Source organism: Zonotrichia albicollis, chromosome 18 (assembly GCF_047830755.1).
Source record: "Zonotrichia albicollis isolate bZonAlb1 chromosome 18, bZonAlb1.hap1, whole genome shotgun sequence".
NCBI classification, from domain to species: domain Eukaryota; kingdom Metazoa; phylum Chordata; class Aves; order Passeriformes; family Passerellidae; genus Zonotrichia; species Zonotrichia albicollis.
The window spans coordinates 3,515,534-3,537,590 of NC_133836.1; the positions used below are offsets into that span (position 1 = coordinate 3,515,534).

At 50.6% G+C, this 22,057-nt stretch overlaps 1 protein-coding gene and 1 long non-coding RNA gene across 3 annotated transcripts in view; one reads left to right on the forward strand and one right to left on the reverse strand.

Moving 5' to 3' along the window:
- Positions 1-9,092, forward strand: LOC141731139 (uncharacterized). The gene is made up of 2 exons (XR_012583067.1): positions 1-1,371; positions 2,565-9,092. It is a non-coding gene; the product is annotated as an uncharacterized LOC141731139 (long non-coding RNA).
- The window catches only part of BRAP (BRCA1 associated protein), a 14,306-nt gene continuing 1,073 nt past the window's right edge, over positions 8,825-22,057 (reverse strand). For both annotated transcript variants that reach the window (XM_074554255.1, XM_005491539.4), the window contains exons 3-12: positions 21,767-21,968; positions 20,895-21,084; positions 19,454-19,567; positions 18,887-19,035; positions 17,105-17,180; positions 16,502-16,640; positions 15,508-15,617; positions 13,871-13,960; positions 12,048-12,151; positions 8,825-11,065 (exon numbers count right to left, since the gene is read on the reverse strand). In XM_074554255.1, coding sequence (XP_074410356.1) covers positions 10,705-11,065; positions 12,048-12,151; positions 13,871-13,960; positions 15,508-15,617; positions 16,502-16,640; positions 17,105-17,180; positions 18,887-19,035; positions 19,454-19,567; positions 20,895-21,084; positions 21,767-21,968 — 1,535 coding nt within the window. In that variant the 3' untranslated portion in view covers positions 8,825-10,704. The remainder of the gene's footprint in view (positions 11,066-12,047; positions 12,152-13,870; positions 13,961-15,507; positions 15,618-16,501; positions 16,641-17,104; positions 17,181-18,886; positions 19,036-19,453; positions 19,568-20,894; positions 21,085-21,766; positions 21,969-22,057) is intronic.

Here is a 22,057-nt window from a genome sequence, read left to right on the forward strand (position 1 = left end):
AGGGGGGGACACGTGAGGCGGCGGCGGCGCGGGACGGCGGCAGCGCCCGCCCGGCCCGGCCGTGAGGCCCCGGCAGGGTCGGGAGAGTCCCCGAGCCCAGCTCAGCCCCCTCCGAGCCCGCCGGTGACACCGGGCGGGCCGGCCCCGCACGGCCCCCGCGGGCTGCGCTCCCCGCGCTGCGCTCTCCGCAGGCCGCGGCCTGGTGGGGCCCGGCCGCGCTCGCCCCTCCCCGGGCCCCAGCGAGCGGCAGTGGGAGGGCGGCGGGCTCGGGCCGCAGCGCATCGTTCAAAAGAAACCAAGCGTCGAGAGACAACGAAATGGAGGAAAAATGGCCGAGCCCCGGCCGGCTGCGAAAGGCCGGTGGAGGACGCCAGGCCCCGATCCGCAGAGAGCCCGAAACATCGCTGCCCAACACATCCCTGCTCCTGGGGGAAAGCAAGATGGGGCCGGAGGATGGCTGCTTTCCCTGCAGTGCCCCTCCATCTTACAGATTTAGGAGCAGTCAGGGCTTCCCCTCGTAGTAAAGCAATTTAAATGTGCGTTGTGCTGATGGGTAAAATATTTAAGCTCGAGATGCCAGTTCTCCCCTCACTCCGTGTTGCCTGTCCACCATCAGCAGACTCCCTGCAGAAACCCAGGGTGCAGCGGTTATGTGTGGAACATGCTTGGTGCAGAGTGGGAATTTCACCAAACCCAAACCCATACACAGAAATAAAAGCCTGGTCTGTCCTATTAAAAAAAAAAAATGCACATACAGGATTAGTAAGAGCAGATGCAACTTGAAAACCAAGAGCTAAATTGATTTATAGCCATGGTTACTCGAAATGCTCAGAGTTTAATCTATTCATAGAAATGCTCTAGAAATCCCACAGGATTCCAATGGAATAAAAAGGAGCCGTGCTCTTAGGCAGGCATTATTTATACACCTTGCTCCTAAAGCAACAGCTTTCCCATGCAGTTGGAAGAGTTGTGGGTGGCAGCACACAATGGTAAAAAGATAAAATATTGAACAGCTTTCTTAAATTAGCATTTTCCTTACATTTTACCTTTTAAACTGATTGTTTTGTTTTACCTCACAGGCCCAAGTAACCTTGTGGCTATCGCTTTATGAGCTAGATGATAGATCCTACCCAAAATGGGCTCAGCATAAAGAATTTTCCCATTGAAAATACTCTTAACAGAGATAGTGATTTAAAGAAATTTCATTTTTTAATCCTTTCAATGAACTCATGAGATGCTTCACTATTTCACAGCCACAGACCTGAGTGAGAAGGACACTGAGGATTTCTGGAGCCCAAGAGTTTCTGTGGGAGACATCAGCACCTGCAAAGCCAAAGGTTACCCCTGGCACCAATTCTGGGAGCATTTTGTGTAAGAGCAGGGATCTGGTTCACTGTATGTGATGGGACAAATAAATCCCTAAGAGCAGCTAAGAAAAATCCTTTCTTTATATTTGTGTAAAAACCACTAGCATGAAAAAGCACTTAACCAATATAAGATAATAAATAACAATGCAGTAGTAGTAATAATAATAATCGTTGTAGTAGTATGTAGAAGTATATAAAAATATAAGAAATATATAGAGCCCAAAAGAGGCTACAAAAATATTGAAGGGTCTGTGCAGGACCAGAATTCAACTGGAAAATCCTTATAGGTCCCTTCCAACTCAGGATATTCCATAATTCTGTGAACCAATCTCTTTAGGGTGTTGTTTCTACGTTGCACAGCTTTGGGTTAGTCCTGAACCTTGAGCAACTCTGTAAAGGAAGTTGTTAATAAAAAGCACAAGGAAGTCTGATAAGAGAGTGAGTAGAACCCATCCAGGTCACTTAGTGTGGGGTTTTTAGAGGACAGCACTTCAGTGCTTTTCCAGCCTGGAATGCTCACAGCTCACAGCAGTTGGTGACTATTTCTGTGCCTGAAGGTTAAGAACCACAAAAGCACCTGCAGCAGTTTGAAGGGGCTGTGGGGCAAAGACAGAGCCCTTGATAGTCAGAAATGTCCAAAAACACAGAACCAAGTTCCACAGGCAGAGGCAGCCTCTAAGACATGACGTGAGCGCAGTAAAATACATTTTAGGGTGACATTACAGGCTCAGAAAGCAGGGTATGAATAGGCTGGCGTTCACATCCTCAGGAATGACTCAAGAGCAGTTGCAGTTTGACTTGTTTTCCCCTTCAATGTATTCTTTGTTTTCTTAAGCTCTGTTTGGCTTTCGTTGTGCCCTCCCTTTTTTCTTTGTTGAGCATCCTTATAAAAAAGCAGGTTCAATGTAAATATAGAAGTGATCATTTAGAATAGCTCAGCAGTGACCACGAGAAAAAGCTGCAGGGTGGTTTGCAGTGGCAGCCAGCTTCTCCAGGGACACTGCTCTTCCTGTGTGTGCAGTGACCTCCCCAAATTCCCAGTGTGATGGGGTTCTACTGCTGTTAGGGCACATAATTCCCTTTATTTCCTCCTGGATATGCTTTTCTTAATAGCCCACCATTCTCAACATTTATTATTTTATGGCTTGGTTTTATCAGTTTCTCACCCTTTTTTTTGCTCTTCCCCACCATTTACAGCTGACACTTTGGATGTCAATGATGTGACAAAGAACAGCCAACAATGTGCTGCTTTAGCTGGAGAAAAATTCAGGATTCAGATAAGAAAGAAAGGAAACAATTCCTAATGGAGAATCGTGTTCCCTTCTGCCTCTCCTGTGGGATCCAGGTTAGAGCTGCTCCTTTCCAGGACTGCTGTTTCCCTCCAGATGTGTGACTACGTGTGCAGGCTGCATTTGCATGTGGAGATGAATGAGGCTGATAATAGCAGCACTTAGCAGGAAGTGCCGTGTGATGTAACATTTCCTTGATCTAACCTGCTGTTGGTCTTGTGCTGCCTTCCCTGAGCTACCCGGGGTGATCCTCAACAGCATCCAGCAAGACAAAACACGCCTGGCTGCACAGGGACGGCAGCACAGGCACGGGGCTTTGCTCTGAGCAAAATCAGCTGCTGGGGAAGCTCAGAGTTCTCTCTTCCCTGAAGATTTCACTTGTTCAGTGCCATCATCCCCACCCCTCCCCTCTGAGGGTGAAGCTTTGTGGGCAGTGCTGTGAGCACGGGGCTCTCCGAACACTTGGAAGGAAATTAAGAGAACAAATCAGGTGCTGACACACAGCAGCGCTTCCCAGAGAGATACGATGTAGCTCGTCAGCAAAGCTGCCCTCAGTTCTGACAGGACACACCCCTGGCCAGACCAGAATCGGTACCGCAGCAAAACCAAACCCCAAATTCCAAACCAGCCACGTGGGACAGCTGCTGCCACCTCTGCCTTTCCCCCTCACCCTGATCTTCCTGCAGCTCCCAAATCCCCAGCTCAGCTCCGAGCAGAGAGCAGCTCCCATCAGGTGCAGTTTTTGATCTGCACTTGCAGTTTTATTGCCATTTCTTCCCAGTTGTCAGCCCTGCAGCTGAGTGCAGCCAGGGTGATGGATGTCTCTGCTGGGCCATGCATTTTCTGCTGCTCCTCCTGCACCAAGAGGAGATGAAGGGAAGTGCTGATGTCCACGGAGCTCTGGAGGGAGGCACAGCAGTGCCAGAGCTTGTGCATCCCTTATCAACATGAATGACCCCTGCTCTCAACTTCCACAGGCCTTGGACACAACGAGGGCATTTCCTTCCTCAGCCAGCAAAGCTCCAGGATCCATCTGATGGAGCCATGGCTCTGCAGTGATTCCTGGGACAGAGCTGCAAACTGGGAGACACCAACCCTGCCCAGCAAAGCGCTAGGTTGGAGATGTCCAAATCTCCAACCAAATCTCCAAAACGCCAGGTATTTTTATTTGGAAATCTCCAACCAGGCACTTTTTGCCTTTAGATTTCACATTTTTTAGGAAAAGGAGGGGGGAACCCAGCCTGGCTCCTGCTAAGCAGCAGCAGCAGCAGCAGCACACAAAGCAATCGTTATGCCAAGATTTAGCTGTTAAATCCCTCAAGATCTGGTGCTCACAGAGCATAAACAACCTTTGCCTCCCAGCCTGGCTGGGCTGCACCTCCAGGTTTCCCAGCAGAGCCACACAGACCCTCCCATACCCATCCTCTCCCCAGCCCTTCGCTGAGGCTGCCGTGCCAACAAGAAAGCCAGTTGCCATGGCATTTTTTCCCCCTACAGACAGATGTCCATTAAAAACCAAGTCAGCCTCAGGTTTGCTTCACAGAGCAGCTTTCAGTTATTATTACCAGCCTGCAAGGAATTTCCACTGTAGCCCTTCACCTCAGATGTTTCAATGCACTTCAGGATTAATCCCTGGGGATTAGAAGGAAACTACTAGAGAGCAGGCACAGGTATGCTCAAAGGACAAATTTAGGATTATGATTGTGGTTTATGTTTTTGGCAGATGACAATCACATGTCTGTGTTTGGAAAGGGTTGGATTTGTTACCTCTGGTGCTCTTTCCCCTGTTCACTGGGCTAAAATCATCAGGGAAATTGGAAATGAGACGTGAAACTTTCCCCTCCTCAGGGATGTCTCACCTGGGGCTCAGATCTGGGATTTTGGCTTCAGGAGGAACCTGCCTGTCCTGGACAGGCTCCATCCATGGAGAAGAGAAAGCCCAGGCAGTTTCTGTGAGCAGGGCCAAGCACTTCCACAACCACATGGCTCAGGGAGCCAATTCCTTGGCCACATTTCTATTGAAGATTGGAAAAAGGGATGAATGCATCCCATACTCCCCCTTAGCCCATCTGGGGGCCAAGGGCCTGTTGGAAATGTCCCTTGGGAAAAGCAGAGGAGCTTCCTACTGCAGTGCTGGCAGCACATCCCCAGCATCTCTGCAGGGATGGATTTGAAGGGAACAGTCAGGTATTTTTATTTGGACTCCAACAGTGCTGAATGTGTGAAAATTAGACTCTGAAATTTAACTGTACAGTGGAATTAGTTTTCCTTACTTAGCACTGCAGTGTTGGAAATCCTTGGTGATGTCCAGGGAGGGCTCTCCTCTTGCACATCTGGCTCTGAACTTGGCAGTGCTTCCACAACATTCCTTATTTAAGCTGTGGCACCTGGGAAACCTCAGCCTTCAGAGGTTTTGGAGCCCCAATTGCAGCTCAGAGCCCTGACCCAGGCTCACAGGGAGGTTTCCACTGGAGCCTGGATCTCTGAGGGAGCCAAGGGCCACAATCCCAGCTGCAGGAATGCCAGCTCCTGTGGCCCTGGGAGGCAGCAGGGGCTGAGCACACCCTGGCTGCAGGGTCCCAGGGGAGCACTCCCTTCCAGCCTCTCAGTCACTTCCCAAGGCGACACATTTGGATTTCTCCTCTCAGCTACAGCAAGAACAGCTGCAAATATGATCAAAAATATCTAATCCTCTTAACTGCTTCTGCAGTTTGACTCGATCCCTGCAGAGGAAAATGCTGTGATTGCAGAGTGCTGCCTGCATTCCCACGTAAGCCTCGGCTTTTCCACCATTGATCGTTCCTCCACATTGATTTTTTGGAAGGAGGAGAAGGTGTTTGGCTCCTTGTGATGAAACTGAGGGGGGTTTTCAGGAAGGGTTGGAGGCCAGGAACTCCCAGATCCCAGGGCAGCACCTGGCTCTTGGTGCTCCTTCACTGAATCCAGCTGGGATTTGTTCTTCACCAGAAACCAGAGCACGTTTGAAAGCTGCCAAGGAGAATTGCTTGGGAAAAGTCCTCTTTGCTCTTTGTGCAAGCCCTGCACTTGCAGAGGGAAACTTTTAGCACAGCTGTGCTTGGACAAGACCATCCAGCTTCCCCTGCAGCTGCAGCAGCATCCCTGTGTCCTGTGGATAACTCCAGCTCACCCATCTTGCTTGGCCACATCTCCCACTCAGCTCCTCCAGCTCTCACAACTGAACCCCACACAGACCAGGGATTCCAGCCAACAGCACCAGGAGTTTCTCCAGCCTAAGTTAATTCTGTTGGGCTGAGATTCCCAGTAGTGCAGAGGAATTGTTCTGCAGGAGATCTAATCCTGGTGTAGATGCTGAAAGGATTTATTGTGAGTTTGGTTTAGTTTGACAGAGCTCTGACACACAGATCATGAAGATGCTTTCGAACCTGTAAGTGGGGATCTCCCAGCACCCCAAAGAGGAGCCTTTTTCCCAAAAGGAAACCCAGAGGATTTCCTTCACCTGCTTAAACCCCTCTGCTGTACACGGCAAGAGGCTTTTCTTCCCCAAAGATGGTGAGCATTGTGATAAATATCACAAATAACACATAAAAGAGGGAAGAGGAGACTGAGAGGCAGAGGCCTGTGAATTATTGTCAAAAGCATCATCTTTGCATCCAGGAGACCAAGGTATGTCCCACACTGACGTTGTCCTCCAAGGCCATTGCCACCACATAGGGACTCAGAAAAACACAGAAAACAAGCAAAGAAACCAGCTCATTGCAGTCTGTCTCCAGGAAAAATCAGCACAACCAGGATCTCAGGCTGGGAATAAAGCATGTGCTTAACACAGCTCATCCTCACCCACTGCCCTCAGGCCCACAAACCCAGAGAACCTCTCCAACCACCAAACCAGCAAATTACTGAACCTGCAAAGACCAAAATCTCAGTTTCCTGGTGAGCTCAGAGCTCAGCTCCCAGCAGCAGCAGCAAAGCTTTGCACAGCTCCCCAGCCTCAGCACAGCTCAGGAAACCCTTCCCAAAGAGTCCCCAGCTCCAGCTCCAGCTCAGCAGCAAAACCCCCCAGGTGCAGCAGCTTTGGAGGAGCTGTTGGCCCTGAAGAAGTTTCAGCAGGGCCCAATTTCCTGGTGGGGAAGTAAACATTGTTCTCCCGGAGGTGTTTGATGTTTTTAACCAGCTTGGGATGGTGGAAGGAGTTTGACTCTCCAGCTCCCTGGGAGAAGGTGGAAGGAAACCAAGCGAGTGTGTTGAGGTTTGTTGTCTAACTCAATTAACCAATTACTTCCAGGTCAAGAAGGGGCAAAGCTATAACTGCTCTTGCTGCTATAAATAATGTTTGCTCAGGGGTGGTGCAGGGGCAGGAAGCTGTAGGTGTGGGGTTTTTTGCTGGAATGAAAGCAAATATCTCTGATTGCTTCCTGCTCCCAGCAAACCTGTCCCTTTTACTGTTGCTGCTTGGATTCTGGGGTGAACCCAAGCACAATTCTTGCCTTGGGAAATGTGTGCAGGAATTCAGGCTGGGGGAGGAATACACAAATATTCCTCCTGTGCTGCAAAACACATCCCAAACACCACTGGTTGTCCTTTGGAGCAGCTGGATAAGTTTGCCTTAAAAACATAATTATTAGACCAAAATGCCCATTTATGTAAAAAAAAAAAATTGGGGGGAGGAGGTTTTGGGGAAATGGATGTGAATTTCTCAGAGCTCAAGAGAAAACAGGCAAGTTAGTTGGTGCAGATCAAGGCAGGAATTTTCCAGTGGGCCTTGGGGAATTGGGGGAAGGTAAAGGGTGTGGGAGAGCAGAGGAGCCTCTTGGGGGGCTCCAGCTCGGACAGACGGACACCTGTGGATCTTTGCCTCTGTGTCCACTCTGCCCACAGCACCGTGCAAGGTTTTCCTTGGGCACAAGCCAGAGATGTCACCTCACCCAGGACTTTGGCTGCTCTGCAGAATGGTGACATGGAGGGGATTAACTGGTATTAAGGGACGGGTTCTTCCCAAGGGACAAAAAAGGAATTAAACCCTAGAACCAGAAACAGCAATGTCCGGTGTGTCACCCCAAACTGCCAACCCAGCTTTGCCATGGCTCAGGTGGAACATTCCTGTCATGGAGCAGTGACAGTCCAGCCCTGCTGCCCAAAACTTCCCCCCAGGCAGCGAACAGAGCCCTCTGTCCCCCTCTGTCCCCCTCTGCCCATGGAGCCGCCTCTCCCTGCGCTCACTGGGAGCAGCTGCTGCAGTGAATCATCTCAGCATCCTGCAGCCTCTGCCAAGCTCTGCTGGCTGGGACCCTGCTCCAGCTGGGCTCTCCCTGCCCCTGCAGTGGCACAGCCTCTGCTGGCAGCTGGCTGCTGTCCCCACAGCAGTGACAGCACTGTGTCCTGCCCCTGCTCACAGAATCACTTTGGTGTCCCTCTCCCTCCCTGCCAGGAGGTGAAGCAGGGACCTTTTCCAGAGGGAGCAGCAGCATGCAGAGAAGTTCCAGCACGTGCTGGGGAGAGCAGGTCCCTCATTTCTTGCTCCTGCAGGAACATCTCTGTTATTCCATGGAGCCCATGTCCTACAGCTACCTGGGAATCCACCCAGCAACTCCCTGTGTTCAGCTGGGGAAAGGTGTGTTCCTTCAGGATTTCCAAATTAAAATGTCTGTTTCAAGGGTTGTAACCGCAGCAGGAGCTGGGCCAATCTCAGCTGTGGGGACACTGAGTCACAGCCAGGGCTCACCTGCTGCTCCTCTTGCTGAGGGCAAAACCTGACCACAGGCTGAGGTCCAAGGGCCAAAGCTTTCCCAGGCACTTGTGGGTCTGGATGAGGGGTGAGGAAAAGTCACAGAGCAGCCTGAGCTTCCACACAAGCCCCAGTTCCTTGTGGGAAATCGCCCAGGGGAAGGAGATTCCCAATGATCTGCAGCAGTGAATAAACACCCAGACAGACACTGCAGGGTCTCTGCTCACCTGGGATGGTTGAAGGAGAAGCTGGAGGGGACTCAGGGACTGAGAGTTATTTGGTTTAACACAAAACCTTCTACAATTCTTGCTTTTTCTGCACGAGCTGCCCAGAGATAACTGCCCAGCCTCCCCAGCCCAAAGAAGGCCAAGAGCTCATTTGGACAGCTTTGCCTTTGAGTTAAAAACTATCAGACTCCCAAAATAACCTCCTCCCTCCCCTCCAGTGGAACAAACACACAGAAAGAACTGCACGCTGGTTTAATTTTCCATCACATTTTTTGAAAATGAATTCCAAGATACAGTACAGCATCTTTAGTGTTCTACACAAAGCAAGCCTTCAGCAAAAGGTCAGAGGATCTTAATGGTGTAAAAATATATCTTAAATAAAATAGTTTCTCTAGCAGAGCAAGCCGTGCTGTACATCTCGAGGTCCTTAGAGTCATTTACAGAAGGCAGAGGCCTGGTAGGACAATCCACACCCTGGAAAAATGAGTGTACATTCCTGCTCCAAGGTCAGCAAAAAAGGTCCAAGTTCCAGGTGGTGGGGGCAGATCTCCAAACCCAAGCTGGGGATGCCCAGAGAGCACTACCAGCCCTGTAATTCCAGTGAGGAAGTTCAACTCTCTCTGTCCATGCAGGCAGGAAGTGGATGAGACCCACCCACCTTCCCAGGGTCATTCCAGGGACTGGGACTTGTCCCTTTCAATGGGCCAAAAAAAGAAACTTCTAGCAATAAAGGACTGGCTGTTTCATGCCTGTGTTCCAGGCTGGACCTGCTCAGCCAGAGCTGTTTCAGTGTTCCAAACTAAGGTCATGATTGTTCCAACAAGGACCAGGATCATCCTGAGGCCTGGAAAGACAACTGGGGACTCCCCTGCCATTTTTAACAAAAGATCAGCCTTTAAATGCTCTGATTCTGAGCACAACAGCAACCAGGACAGTCGCTTCTCCAGGGGAAAACCTCCCACCCCAGAGCACTGAGCCTTAGATTCTAAGTGAAAACCAACAAAAAAACTCAAACCAAAGCAGATTTGTGCAGCAATTTCCCTTCCAGGACCTGTGTCCCTTAGGGGCGAGTCACAGAGCAGCTCTGGCAGCTGAGGTTGTGGATAGTGCCACGTTTTGGTGAGCACAGGAACTGAACCAGAGCTGCAGCTCCTGCTGAGGACCCGGTGAGGGGCAGCTCTGGGAATGTGGGAAGAGCCTGGAAAAGGCTGTGCCTGTTCCCCTCCTCACCTGGCTCTGAGGAGAACACTGTGGAGCTCCCACCAACACTGCCAGAGCAGCTCAGGCAGGGACACACACACCCGGCTCCAGGAGCACTGGGAATGTGTCCCCAACTCACAGGTGACTCCACTTAATTTGTAGAAATATCTATAAAATAATAACATTAAGCAGCATCCAGAACACAAACCTTCCACCCGTTCTGCCCCACAGGCAGCACAGCAAGCACTGGCCTCTCAAAGGCCACCTTTAAAATTAAGATTGATCAGAGGAAAGTCCCTTAAAGCCTTTAAATTCCCAACCATTGGCCTTCAGGACTTGCCTGGTTTCTTACACCACTAACATGGTTTATTTTCCACACCTCACTCCTTTTTCTTTCCAAACTACAGTTCTACTCCTGCACAGGCAGTTCTGCAGTGTCAGGACTGCACATACAAAAAGGAGATGTATATAACCTAATTTACACTGTTTTATTAAATAACTTCTTAATTGAGAATACTTTTAATCCAGGAGAAGAACTGGAGAAGCCTTACACACCGGGCTGAGCCTACTCTACAGCATCCCCACAGGGAATGGGATGTTGGATATGGACACACCCCACACCCCCCCCACCCCAAAACACTCTCCAAGAAAGTCAAATGCATGACAGGAGGGGCTCTGAAAAGGAGGGAAGGCAAAATAGTCACCAAGATCTGCCTAAAAACAGCTAAATAGTGCAGTGAAATGCTTTTAAATACCACAGACACCTCCACTGACTTGCAGCCAGTTTTTATGAGCAGCTCTGGAGACAATTTCTAGCTGAGCTTTTGTGGGCTGGGTGTTGCCAGCCCGAGTCCCGAGGTGAGCCTGGCCTGCTGCAGGCACGGCCAGTTCCAGGTGGGAGCAGAGAATTCCTGTGCTCATTTCCCTCTCTTGCCACGGCCTCTCCTGGAGGAAGGTTTGCCTGTGCCTGCTGTGGAGGAGCTGGCAGAAGATGCCACTGCAATGTTGATCTGTCCTTCCTGGATCTCCTGGCGGGTCTCAGCTGGGAGGTGGTTGATTTTCTGTTGTGTCTCCAGGTAGAACATGACATCCCTCAGCTGCTCCTGGATCTCCGAGATCTGCAGGTCCTTCTGCTCACAGGTTTCCTTCAGCACCCTCTCCTCCTCCTTCAGTTTGTTCTGCAGCAAGGCTTGGTTTGCTCTCAAGCACTTGTTCAGTTCCTGCTCCTCCTTCAGCTCGTTGGAGAGCTTTGCCACTTTGTTGTTCAGCTGGGAACACCTTGCAGAGAGAGCAGGAGTCAGGAGAGAGCCCTGCCCACCCAGACCAAACAGCACCTCACCCTTTGCACTGAGAACTGACCCCCAGCCCACCAACTCCACCTGGAATTTGGTTTTCCAGCAAAGATGGACAAGGGGGGGCAATACAAGATTCTGAAATTCCCCCCAGGTCAGACAATTCCATCTCATGCCAAAAGCCAACAGCACAGGGAACAGGCAGGGTGTGCCTGGGAGATGGAACTGACCTTGGACACACACCTGCAGCTTTTGGAATGGTGCCAAAAAGGGCACAGGGATTACCAGGGACCCTGAGGGAGCTGAGGGCAGTCCAAGACCCTCAAAACACCACTTCACTGGGAGGGAAGATGCTCCCACAAGGGTATCAGCCCTGTGAGTCACAGACAGGGCTTCCTGCTCCCAGCAACTCTGCTTTTGCCCTGCAGTTTGCTGGCACCCTCCTCTGCCTATTTCCCCCTCAGGAAGGTGAGCAGCATGGAGCTGTGCCTGTGCTCCTGCTGGACAGGCCCTGGGCTGGCAGGAACAGGGACACAGTCCCACCCAAGGATTGCATGGATCCACAATTCCCAGGCTGGACATCTTTCCTCCAGGCACTTCCCAAGATCTGTGTTTGCCTCTCTGCTGGGTGATGCCCCTGCTGAGCTGCCTTTCATCCCTCTGGATGCACCCACCAAGGGCAGAACAGGCTGGCATCTCCCTCAGAGCAGGGAGGGGAAGGATCCCTGAATGCTGAACATGCAGAGCGTGGAAAGGGAGCTCATGGCCCCAGAGCTGGGCTCACTCAGACACTTCCCATTTGTGAACACCTACAGAAATCAGAGCTTTTTATAAAGCAAGCCATGTTCTCAGTATTGCAGCTTAAACAGCTCAAACCCCAGGAATAGCAGGAGGTTTTCTTTCTTTTTGGATGTCAGTGCATGGTGTTTTAATGGCTGCATGGAACTAAACCTGGCAGTGGTACCCACTTCCTCTCCACTGACTGCTTTTCTTTGAGCAAGTCATTGAGCCGCTGTTCCAGACTGTCACACTTCTCAATGGTCTCTTTAAATTTGGTCTTCATGTTGTTAATCTGTAAAAACAAACACAGGGGCATTTCCAACAGCTCAAAGTCCGCTGCCCTTTCATCAGGACACTTGGTTTTCCAGAGCTGTTTCCAGACTTTGACCAACTCCTCTCTCCAGGTAAGGAAAGCCTGGAGCCAGGTTTTGTTCTGGTGAGGACCCCCCGTGTTACCCTTGGATCCCAGACTCCCAAGGAGCCAAGTTGCCGTGGGAGCTGCTCCCACAGAACAGCAACTCCGGCTGCAGATCCGTGCCAGGCACTGCCAGAAGCTGCAGCAGCTCCTTAACTTCTTCCTGCCTGCATCCAGCATTCCTTGAGCCACTCTCTGGTGGTTCTGGATCCATCAGCAAACTCAGATTGCCACCTCAAGGCTGGGTTTTTGCTCATTTTGAACTAAACCTCAGAGGATGAGTGTGAAGATGAACAGAAGCTGACTCAGCACTGACCCAGTGACACCAATATCTCCCAAACACAAACACAAACATTCCCTGGCCATGGCCTTTCCTCCTCCCTCTGCTGCTCCTGCAGAAAGCAAAGCTCTCCATCTCCAGGTGCCAAACCTCCAGCATGAGACTTACAGGAAATTTAGAGCCAGGAATTCTTGTTTGCCTTCTGCTGGTGCCTCCAGCACGCTCAGAGGCTGTGGGACAGGAATTTAATGGAAAAATCTTTCTTGGAGGAGCAGCCTGGACTAATGTCAGTGTCAGCACACATGGGTGCAGAGCAGGTTTGGAGCCTTCCAGTCCTCATCAGGGAATGTTGGTGCTGCTGCTGGTTAATTTGGGGAATAGCCTGAGCACTGATAATGGAATACACTGCATGGTGGCACCAATCCAGACAAGATTACATGGAGCAAGTGCCATGGATAAAATTATTGGGATCTTTAAATGTGAAACCACATTTGGAACAGGGATGAGAGTGGTTTCATTCTGAAGCTGCTTTGAGGATTGTGTCTCCTGGCCACCTCCAAGATCATTTTTGATACATATTTTCCTTTTATAAAGCTCTCCATAAGATTCCTGGGACTGTTTTTTAGGACAACCATTTCAACAGTCACAATTTCTATTTTTACTTAATTGCAGACACTTAAATGGTTAATTAGAAGTCCTGAAGAAAGTTAAGGACTTAATTCTAAATCCTGACTCACTTTAAACCTGGTTGAAAGGATGCATGTAGAGTGAACAAGCAGTAGAATATCCTCCCTGGATTTTTCCTGGTGACATTTTGAAGCAGTCCTGCCTGCAGGATGCTTTATAGGAGGAGACTCTGAACTTTTCCCAAAGGGTGATGAGGAGAGAGAAGGGATCAAAAAGAAAGGGCAAATCAATATGCATTTGGAGCAGAGAGACAGTTCCACCTTCTGCAGCCCAGCAAATTAAAGTCATATTGTCTGTGCTCCACCAGCATTCCCTGGAGATCCGTGTCGGAGAGACGGATGGCCCCGGGATCCTGCAGCACCACGCTGCCCTCCTTCACCACTGCTGCATTTCCCCAGCAGCACATTGAAATCAAGCTGCAATCTTTGTGGCAATCTACCTGCTTCTGCACCGCTGAGCAGCAAACTGCTCCCTGGGAGCAGCCAGATAAGGGACAGATCCATCTTGGAGCCAATTTTCCCAGCTGGGAGCGGAGCCGGCTGCGCGAGGCTCAGCCACAGATCCAGCAGCTCCTTCTTCTCCCCCTGAGCAGGGCCAGGACCATTCCCAGAGCCCAGGGCAGAGCTCACCTCTTCAGCTGTGTCCTTCTCAATCCGGACAATCTTGTTTTCCCAATAGATCCGCTGGGATTCCAGCTGGCTCGTCAGCAAATAGGAATACTACAAACACAGAGACACAGAGCACTCAGGGTGGCCCTGCTGCTGCAGGAGCCCCGAGGGTTCCAATCCACAATCCATTTCATCAGTTTAACAGATGAAATCAGGAGTTCTGGACACACACAGCTGCAGATCCATGGCTTTCACCAGTTTGGTTTCCCAATCAAGTAATTTTGGGTTTTTTTGAAATTAGGGAAAGCTTCTACAGCACAACAAAGATCAAGTGAAAATATCAAACCAAGAATTGTTTAAGGAGACAGATTTTTCATGGGAATAGCAATAAATGTCTACAGGAAAATGAAGCAGCACCCATCCCTTCTGAGAGTCTGAGACTGCAAAGGCTGAGGGGAAGAGCTCCCATCCACAACCCAAACTCCAGTGCAGTAGGATCAATGCACATATCAAGTTTCCTATAAGGAGATTTCTGGGAAAGCACCCTCAGCTCTCTGTAATCAATTACTCCCAATTACTACTTCCCAATTACTCTTCTCCAACATGTATGGCCCATTCCAATGTCATTTTGGTATCTGAACAAGGATCTATGCCCTACATCCCATCTTTTCCCTTTTGGTTCTGCAAATGAGTCATGAGAAGGTTGAAAAAGGTGATTACTCCTTTTCATCAGCCTAATAAGCATCAAATTAGGCATTCACTAGAGAATTAAACATGCACAGAACCTTGATCACTCTCAGTAATTTCCGAGTGCCAAAACACTGAAATATTTCAAGAGAGAATGAATTTGGCAATCTCATTAGACAGAGAGATCTTACATGCTTTAAGCAACCACCTCAGGGAAAAAAAGGGTTAAAATTAGCTAGTTTAACATCTAAGTGTTATTCAGAAAATTCACTGAAAAGCAACCAAATATTGATGTGAGCAACGAGCTGCTCCAGTCTGGTCTCTGTGGGCTGTTCCTGCTCACAAACCCTCGTGTCTAATGCGGCTGAAATCGTGCTGCAGTGGCTGCTCAGTGAGGCAGGCATTTCAAGCTCCTCTCCTTTAGTTAGGAGAAGCTGGGCAACAGGTACAAAAAACAAATAAATCATTATCTGTTCAAGAGAAGGGAGCAGAACAGGGCTGGCATCAGAATCTCAGCTCTCTGTGCTCGCCAAGGTGAGCGCACAGCTGTGGATTCCTGCATCCTCCTTCAGTTTGGGAGCTAAACCACCCAAACTGACAGTGCCACACAGATCCTGGCTCTGAACCAGTCACAGACCCACGAGGAAGGGTCTGGGGAGTGACTCAGAGCCACTTCTCCCCCCAGTGCTCCCTGTGTGCAGCAGCACAGGCAGCTCTGCTTCAATCACCAGTGACCACAGGACGACACTGCAGCCAGCTCTGCACTGCATTGGCTCTGCAGAGCCAGGGAGAGGCTTGAAAAAAAATTAAAAAAAAAAAAAAAAAAAAGCAGTAAACTCATCCTGCTCCTGCCTGGAGACAATTCCAGGCTGGGAGCAGATCTGCTGCCTCAGCTGATGGGATTGAACCGTGCTTGTGGCGGGGTTGGAAACATTTCCAAAACGCAGAGTCCAACAAGTGAAAATATTTACCTCTAATTGTAAGGCATCAATTTTCTCCTCCTGGCACATATCCCCCTCACACTCGTACTGAACTAGCTTGCCATCAGTTTTGCTTGCCACCAGCCGATGGACATAATTGTCTGGGGAGAGAAAATCCAACCATGGGCACCCAGATGTGAGGAACCCCAATCATGGAGCACAATGAAACCACCCAGACCCTGCCCCTCAGCCAGGCACAAAGCCAACACCACATGCATTTGTTCTTTAGCAGATCCCTCCCAGCCACCTTATGGGCTATTTGGAAAAAATACCTTATGGGGTGTAGCAGACCCCATAGAATTGTCAAAGACCCCTTGGAGGGCTGAGACTTAACAGTAGGAATTGCTGAGTCATGATGAGACAGCAAAATAAGCTCCTGTCTTCTGCCTCTTGGACTCTGGCTTACCTCTGTAACCCCATAGGTCACTTTCCCCTAACCCCTACTATAGGGCAAGGTTGGACCCCTCTGTACCCTATAAAAAGGGGCTGGTTTAGCCCATTTGGCATCGCTGGAACCCTTCACAGACCCCTCAATGAACTGTCACTGTGGAACCACCAGGGCCCTCCTCCTCCTCTCTCTCATCTGCTTCTCCCCCCTAGCCCACAGGTGCCTTAGCAAGCAAGAGCTGAAATCATAGGAGAGCTGATAATCACTAAAGAGCTGAAATCCACTGAGCTTGCTTAAGGCAACCACAGCTACGAGTGGTGTTGGTATTTGGGCACTCTGTCTCCAAGAGGGACTGAGCTATCAGGATAGGACTGCCTTGCTTGGGGGCAAAGCCAGCTCTGGGATAGGGGAGACTTCAATAGGGTATGATGGAAAAGGAGTAACAAACATTCCAGGGATGCTGCACTTTGTGACAGAGTCACCTTCCCAAGAAGCTGCTGTTAGAGCAGAGATGGCTGCTCCCCAAAACCAGGGGTTAACCCAGACACAACCTGCTCCATCCCCAGCCCCCTGTGTGGTGCCCAGGTGGGGGCTCACCTCCAGCATAGTCCCAGACACGGTGGTTGGTGAGCTGCATGGCGTACGTGTGCTGCGTCTCCTCAAAGTGCTTGTAGGCGTGACGGCTCACGTAGCGCCCGCAGCCGATGTGCCCGCAGATCAGACAGATCCACAGGTTCTGCAACGCACAGGGGGCAGCTCTGGGGGGCAGCAGCACCCCCACACACAGCCTGACCCACCCCACACTCTGTCAGTGGCTGCTTTCCCACTCCCCCTGCAGCTGGGAGGGAGCTCAGCCCATCAAAGGCAGTTCAACCCCTGCAGGGGCTGCATAAATCCCACCCACATGGGAAAGTGGTCTTGGCTAAGGAATGAGGGGTCTCAGCAAGCTCTGGAGGGCACACACTGGAAGGGCCACCACCACCAGGCTGGTTTAGCTCCCTGCTGTCACACTGATCTAAGAACCACAGAAACCTGTGAGGTGACCTCCCTTCCCAGCACTGATGCAACTCAAAAGGAAAGCTGACACCCCACTGGCTGGTAAAACCAGCCCAAAATCAGCCTGAGAAGAAGCCCCAAAGCAACCCAAGCAGCTGTGCAGTCAGATCTAGGCCAGATCTCACCTTCCACCCACCTACTTACTTCTTGAACTCCACACTCAAAACACTTGTTCTCTTCCACAGGCTCTGGAGTCTGGCAGTACCTGCACACAGGGCACCTGGAGGGCAACAAGAACATCATGAGACACTGGGAGCAACATCTTCACATTCCAGTCATTGAAAGGAGAGCCAGAGAGCTCCAGGGAAATGCCTTGTGCAGCAGAGACTCCCTGTTTCACCCATAAGCTCACATTTACTCCACCTGAATTCACTCCACACAAAGTTACTGGGTTTAAGTTGGTGACAGAACAAAGAACAGTTCTCCCAAAGCCACTTCAGCTGGATCTGGTTTTGGTGCAGTCCAAGGGGTTTACACAGAAGCTACACACTGAGGAAGGGCATTGGAGCTGCACACTGCTGGGGACAGCCCAGTGACACTCTGCAAACACCCCTCAGCCCTTAAAACAACCTGAGGAGATGCTTCAACCCCACCCCAACCCCAAGGATTCAATCTCAGCTTTTCCAGGAAGAACATCCCATAACTGTACCCTAAAAGAATCAGCAGCAGGAAGATCCAGATCTTTCACCTCTTTTGGAACTCCCTTGGTGCTGCCACAAAGACAGAACACCCCTGAGCAGAAGGAAGTTGTTTCCAGCCCTGGAGCAGCACAGCTCAGCTCAGGAATGGGATAACTGAGGCTGCCAGGACTGGTTATGTATTTTTCATCAGCTGCTGGGTAAAATCTGCCCCACAAATCTTCCAGGGAAGAGACAACTGGGCTGCAGTCAGTTCCTATTCAAACTCAGGCACCTGCAGCCTCTGTGGTGCCTGAGCAAGGAGAACAGAGGTTTTCCTTTCTCATTTATTCAGACTGGGAGCATAAGCTCTGCTTAAATTGTACATCCCATATTTAAGGGCTATTTGGGATCTTGCTCCTGCACTGGCTATGCTCCACTGCCCCAAATTTCCACTGGCTGGATTTATGGAGCAAAGCAGCCCTTCAGCCTGCCCAGCTCCAAATCTGATCAATCTCACTAAGTTGTTACTCTGCCTTAGGAGTGACAGATCACAGAGAGCTGCAATCCTCCTCACCTTCCATCAGAGAATCCAGGAATTGGGACAGCAGGGACAGAGCAGGCACAGGGAGGATCTGCAGCCTCCTGCGCCTGCCTGGGGTGCAGCAAACCAGAGGAATGGCAAACACACCCAGCTGAAGCAGCACTTGGGGATCCAGGCACACCAAAATCCCACTCCCCAGGGATTTGGGAAGCTGGGAGCACCCAGAGGAGAGGCTCAGTGGCAGCAAGGACAGACACAGATCCAACTCCCAGCCTGCCCCGTGCCAGAGACACAACTTCCCACCACTCACCTGGAACAACAGGAACCTCCCCTGCCTGATCTACTGAGCCATTCTGTCATTATCCCTTCTTCCCCTGCCTTCCTCACCTCCTCTTCCTCCCCTCCCAGCATCCAGGCAGGAGAAGGCTGCAGGGCTCTCCACAGGAGCAGAGCCAAGGCAGGGCCTGGCTGAGCTGCCAAGGCTCAGTGAAGCAGGGCTGTGTGTGCAGCCAGGCCTCTTAAGCCCAGCACTTCTCTCCTGGAGTATTTTGAGATAATCAGCATTCCTCTACAATATCCCCTGGGAATCACTGTTCAATTACTTTTGGCAGGGATTTTTTTTCTCTGGGAGCCCCTTAATGGGAAAAACTGAGCATGAGGGCTTGCAGTAATTGCTGCCCCCACAGTGCCCAGCAGAGCTTTGTCAGCACAAGCCCAGCACTCCAAGCAGGGCCCCAGAGGTGGCAATAAAGGCCAGGCTCTCACGTGGTGTCCTCCCAGCGCTGCAGGCACTGGCTGTGGAAGCTGTGGTTGCACAGAGTGGTGAGGATCCCGTTCACAGACTCATCCATCCTCTCCAGGCACACGGTGCACTTGGGCAGCTCTGTCAGGTCCATCACGGGCAGGCTGGCCCCCTGCAAGCACCAAGCACACAGAAACTGCTCAGCACCTTCCCAGCAGCAGCCATCAGCTCCAGCTTCCCATCACTGCTGGCACCAGGGTCAAAACTGGTGACACAGGAACGCTGTGAGGTCACACAGTGCTTGGGAATTGCAAAGATAAGAAAGTGATCCCCAGCATTCAAAGGGCCACAGTGAAGGGGCTGCACCTGCAACCAGCCCCACTGTGCTCTGTGGATTCCCTAAATTACAACTCAAGGCAGGTTTAGGTTCCAAAGTTCATGGAGTCACCACACAAACTCTTCCCATTCCACTGGAATGGGAAATGGAGGTGGGGATGATGTATTAAGACATTTTTGCTGCTTGTTCTTAAAAAAATCCTGTTAAAACCTTCTGAAATGCAGGGAAAAAAACCAAACCAAACCAAACTTACATCTTCTGACTTGAAGACTTCAGCCCTCTCCACATAGACGAGCTGGCAAACGTCCTCCTCGATGGAGTTGAACTGCCGGCCATTGCAGGCCATGTAGAAACTGTCAGCATCAGCCTGGGCACAGGGCAGGGAAACTGGTTACACACAGAAAAACCCACCCAAAGCAGAGGAGGAGAAACCTCCATATCCTCTGGAACACCAGAGGGGGTTCAGCCAGCTCCAGGCACTGCAGTTTGGGGCTGGGTTTGGTGTCAGCTCTGGAAGACACGAGTGAAGCTCAGGGCAGTGACACCATGGTGACATTCAGCAGGAATTGGGGACTCCCCCTCAGCACCTGCTTCACCCTTTGCTGGCAATTTCAGTGCATTTGAAAAGCAAATTTGGTCTCTACAAAAATGTAAGAGGCTACTGTGAGGGACAGGAGCAACTACGGGAGAGAATCCATTCACCACTCACAGCCCAGCCACAAAAAGGGCAAAAGAGGCAGAACCAACCCAAACCCTGCCAAATCCATCATCTCTTTTCCCTCAGGAGTTCCTCAAACCCTTTCTCCACAACCACCAATTCTCACTCTCCTGATTCCAGGCAGGAGCATAAAGAACATGGAGATTTGTTTTGCTACCTGCAGGCATTAGGGGTCAACAGAGCTTCAGGGAATTACCTGAGAAACAGGAAATTCAGAGCAAACTGAGCTAAAATTCAGGGATTCAGCACTACATATCTGCCTGAGTAATTGAATGCAACGAGAGATACAAAATCATCTTCGTAATACTGCAATTAGCACAAAACTCACACAAATCCTCCACCTGCACAAAGGGATTGGGGAAACCTCTCAGGCAGAATTCACAGCTGGGGGAAACCTCTCCCTGAACCCCAAAATAAACCCTGAACCCCAAAATAAATCATGTGCAGCTGGAGAAGAAAATGTCCAAGTGAAAGGGTCCACACAAGAATTAGGGGGGAATTTAGAGGTGCCCAGTCCAAGGGGCCTGAAGGAGCAAACTGTGATATCTGGGTACCAATAACCAATTCACCCCCAGCTCTCACACTGGGGGGCTTTGTCCTTTCCACACTGGCAGTGGAGATCACCCAGCTCCTCAGAAAAGCAGGAAAAGTCTGTCTTAAAACAAAGGGAGCTCCCCTGGCTGGGTCTTTTCTGTTCAGCACAGCACAAGACTCTGAACGAGCTGAGAGAAGGCAGAGAACTCTGTAAATGGATTAATTTTTGAAAAACATCCTGCCAAAAGAACAGGACAGCCAGAACATGGCATCCACTGCTTCCAGGTGTGGGACTAACCTCAGCAGCCCCAGGAACTCTCTGGGAAGGAGGACAGAGCTGTTTCTCCATGGGTAAATACAACCCTGGCTCAGGGCTGCCCATGAAGCCACCCAAGCCCCAGATGAGTGACCTGGTGTGACATTCCTGCAGGCAGGGCCTTACCTGGGAGCTGAACTTGATGAGCACCATGTACTGGTTTGGGGTGGAGTCCCTGATGATCTTCATGTGCTCAATCACCTCGTAGAAGGAGGCCACAAACTTCATGAGGTCGTGGCTGGTCATGGTGGCGGGGACAGTGAGGATGCAGAGCATGGCACTGCGCCTCACATCCTCCTTCAGGGACGTCATCTTGCTGGGGACACAGCAGGGACACAGCTGGGACACAGCTAGACACACAGCCACAGCAGCTCTGCTGTCAGACTTTAACCCTCTTTTGTCATCAGGAGTCACCACAAACAGGCATCCTTCAGCCAAGGATGAACCTGGCAGCTCCAGGAACAGTGGGATTGTTTGACACCTGTTTTTTCTATAAAAACAGCTGAATTTGGCAAGCCCCAGATGATCAGCACTATTCCTAGAACAGCTGAGCAATGTTTGTTACTGTTGCCAGTGCCCATTTGGTGGTTTCTGCTCTCCTTTCTCTCAGGAAGGCCTGAAATGGGAATTCCCAGACAATTACAGGAGTGGTGTGGAATTGGAACCCCTGGAACACAGGATGAGACCTCCACAAATAAACATTTCCCCTGCCTCACACAGCTCCTAGGCCTGTCAGAGATCACTGTTTTATAGTGGGATACCTTGGAAAGCTGCTTTCAGATGTCCTTTTTTTGAATCTGTGTTTGTGTTACACCCTCACAGGCCCTCAACACCCCCAGTGTCACACACAGTGTCACAGGTGCCACCCACAGCTCCACCATCAGCATTCCCAGGAGCCAGTCACCCTTCCTGTTTGTCCCCACAAGGAGCCACAGCCCCAGGGTGGCCAACTCACCCTCCCACTCCCACCAGAGCAGCCGCGAATGAGGAATCCTTACTTTGTTTTGTACAGGTGCATAATTCCATGAACGATTTCCACCGAGGGGTTCCCGCTGAAGAAGGAGATCTGGTCTGGGAGCTGCTTGGAGGGAGAGTCTGGAGCAGCCTCACACTCCTGGCTTTGATCCTCTTGCTTGGATTTGTCCTCAGCTGATGCAGCCTCCGAGGATTTCCTTCCCTCCATGGCAGCTTCTGCTTCACCTTCCACAGAGGCAAAGTTTCCCCTTGACTGAGGGCAAGGCAGCACCAGGATCACAGCACAGACACCCCAAAAATCCCAGCTTGGGAGC